Genomic DNA, 2,550 nt, shown 5'->3' on the forward strand with positions numbered 1-2,550 from the left:
CACGGCTGAAAGGGCGAGCATGTTTGGTGGGATGCGGATTCGAACCCGCGGCCCTCAGATTGTGAGTCGACACAAACTGAAGAAAAGGGAAGACCGTTGATGTCAAACGAATATACATCCTCATTCATCCTGATTTTTTGTGCGTGTCAAATCTGCGTCTTTTAGTCTCAAAACTACGTGTTGAGGTTTTTCTTTTATGTATTGCGTTATGAAGTTTTATGAAAAATCTGTACGTGATGGAGAAAAATGGATATCATTTTCGAATTCATCGTACAGAAATTACTGTACAGTGTATAACGTAAAAATTTCAAGACAATAAAACCATCGCAGGCCTGTGTAATCTGTAGAACGTTGTGTACACGACTGGCTATCATATTGTTAATTTATCAGGTAATATATTTCGTGTTTTCATCTAGAAAGCGCAGGTATAGTCGTCCCTAAATCGTAACTGCTGATCAAAGGGTGAGCAACCAATCAGTATCACCCTCCGCCTAAACTGTCATTGTTATAACATCTGAAAGTTCTAAATGTTTTCAGCAGCATATCACAAGCTCGAACCTTGGATCTTATATCCATCGTATCCGACATGCTAACACTCGGCCACGCCCGAACCTTTATCAGCATATTCTAGCGATGTTTATAAAAAACTTTTCCTGTTCATAAAAATGTCATTATTATGTTTGCATGACAAAATACAGTTAAAAAAAATATATTTATTTCTAGGAAACTTCAGAAAGGACTTAAAATTTAATAAATTCTATCGATTAAAAAAACTAGGCTAATCAAGCTTTTAAAATCACAGGTTGGCATAAAAAATGTGAAGAGTTTTCTGTAAACTAAGCAAATTTCTAACATCCATGCATTTTAAAATAAACAACTACATTTTTCTTCGCTACTGACTAGATCACGTTAACTAAAGAATGTTTTATTGTCTCATTAAAAACAGCCCTCGAGAAATAGGTCTTAGAGGTGACGCTTCTGTGCAAGTCTGTAACAGCATGAATTAATTTATAAAGAGCACGTTTCATACATAATTCTATCGACTTACCTCATCACTGGAAGAACTAGTCTCTGGATCTCTCCGAGAATAACGTTTAGACAGCCTCTTCTTCTTCTTGTGAAGAGGTTTCGATTCAATAATCATCTCTTCTAGCTCAAACGTGGGATCACAATTCAATTGATCTTTCTTATAAAATAATAAAAAGATCCATATTAGCACGCATTAATTTCTAAAAAGATATTTACAAAATTCCACTGGATCTTTCTTTAATCAAGTATAGGCATACTTTTTCTTCAATTCAGCCTTACTTTGACTAGAGATAAACGTGTTTTTTTCTATTCTTTCTGTGTATGATGTTTCAAAAAAAAAAAAAAAAAGCGCCTCTGGTGGCCAAACTAAATCAAATGATTCGTCTCGACTATAATCAGTGTTTACTTGTACACTGGATAGTTCTGTATTTGACGAATTATTAACTTCGAAACATAAAATTTAAACAAGCTTATATGCATTTTTAGATACTGTATTATTGCGGCATATACATCTTTTGCTTTCTCTGCCACCAGGGTTATAGATAAAACCAAGTTGGTTTACGTTGATTAGCTACGATGTCGAACAATTATCCAATTATTGTTTCACTGTAAATATGTAAATATATTGTTGATTATAAAGATACCTTAATGTTAATATTTAATTTGAAATTTCCTGTGTTGTTTACTTCCATGTACAACAATTATTACGCTTATTTTACCAGTAGAAACAAACCATTGCAAGAGAAAGATAATTAAAATGAAAGTATCGGTACTTACCGACGGTATAAAAGTAGGTTTAACATTTTTTTCATAGATGGCGCTGAATTTGACAGTTGCCAGATAACTGTGTTTTTTAGCGCGTTCTAACGTATTCATTCTGCTGGAACAGTCTACACACAGTAGCTAAGAGGAAAATATTGAATTACAAAAACTGTCGTTTAATTTAAATTAATGTAGATAATTAGCTGTTGCAAAGATTCTTCGTTTAATAATTCGTTGTAAAGACTTTTTTTGGTCACGAGCGGTTTCGAAAAGAGGAATTTTCTTTTTCGCGACCTACGGAAATAACTTTTGTTGCAGACAGAAACTTAAACCTAATATTCAAGAATACCGACGATGATTAATCTCTGTATTTCTTTAAAATTTCTTGTTAAGGAAAACTTTTTTCGTGTCGTAAATCCAGATCTTGAAAATACTAATAAGAATATGTGTCGAAAAGAAAAACAGTTTTTATTTGAAAATGACCAATAAACAATTTTATCGCGTTAAAGTTTTTATTTATTTGTTTGAACTTTTTTTCATTCTTATCGAGTTATAACATAAATTACAAATTGCAACACGATTAATGTTGCAAGAACTGCTATTCTTCGAACCGTTGATTTGATTCATTGTTTAAATTATTGTCTTCGTAATATCATACGTACAATAATAATATGACTTTCTTTCTTAATATGTTATTGATTGTAAGCAAACATGGAGTAATAGGATAATGTTTTCTTACAGTCAATATCTCATTACTCT

General features: G+C 32.4%; 1 protein-coding gene across 1 annotated transcript in view; it reads right to left on the minus strand.

Moving 5' to 3' along the window:
- LOC111088212 (serine/threonine-protein kinase 32A-like) overlaps positions 1-2,196 on the minus strand; it is a 14,086-nt gene extending 11,890 nt beyond the window's left edge. Inside the window, exons 1-2 of the mRNA XM_022397583.1 lie at positions 1,807-2,196; positions 1,049-1,186 (exon numbers count right to left, since the gene is read on the minus strand). Coding sequence (XP_022253291.1) covers positions 1,049-1,186; positions 1,807-1,905 — 237 coding nt within the window. The 5' untranslated portion in view covers positions 1,906-2,196. The remainder of the gene's footprint in view (positions 1-1,048; positions 1,187-1,806) is intronic.
- Between the last annotated feature and the right edge of the window lie 354 nt (positions 2,197-2,550).

This window comes from Limulus polyphemus, unplaced genomic scaffold, assembly GCF_000517525.1.
Source record: "Limulus polyphemus unplaced genomic scaffold, Limulus_polyphemus-2.1.2 Scaffold3329, whole genome shotgun sequence".
Classification (NCBI taxonomy): Eukaryota; Metazoa; Arthropoda; class Merostomata; order Xiphosura; family Limulidae; genus Limulus; species Limulus polyphemus.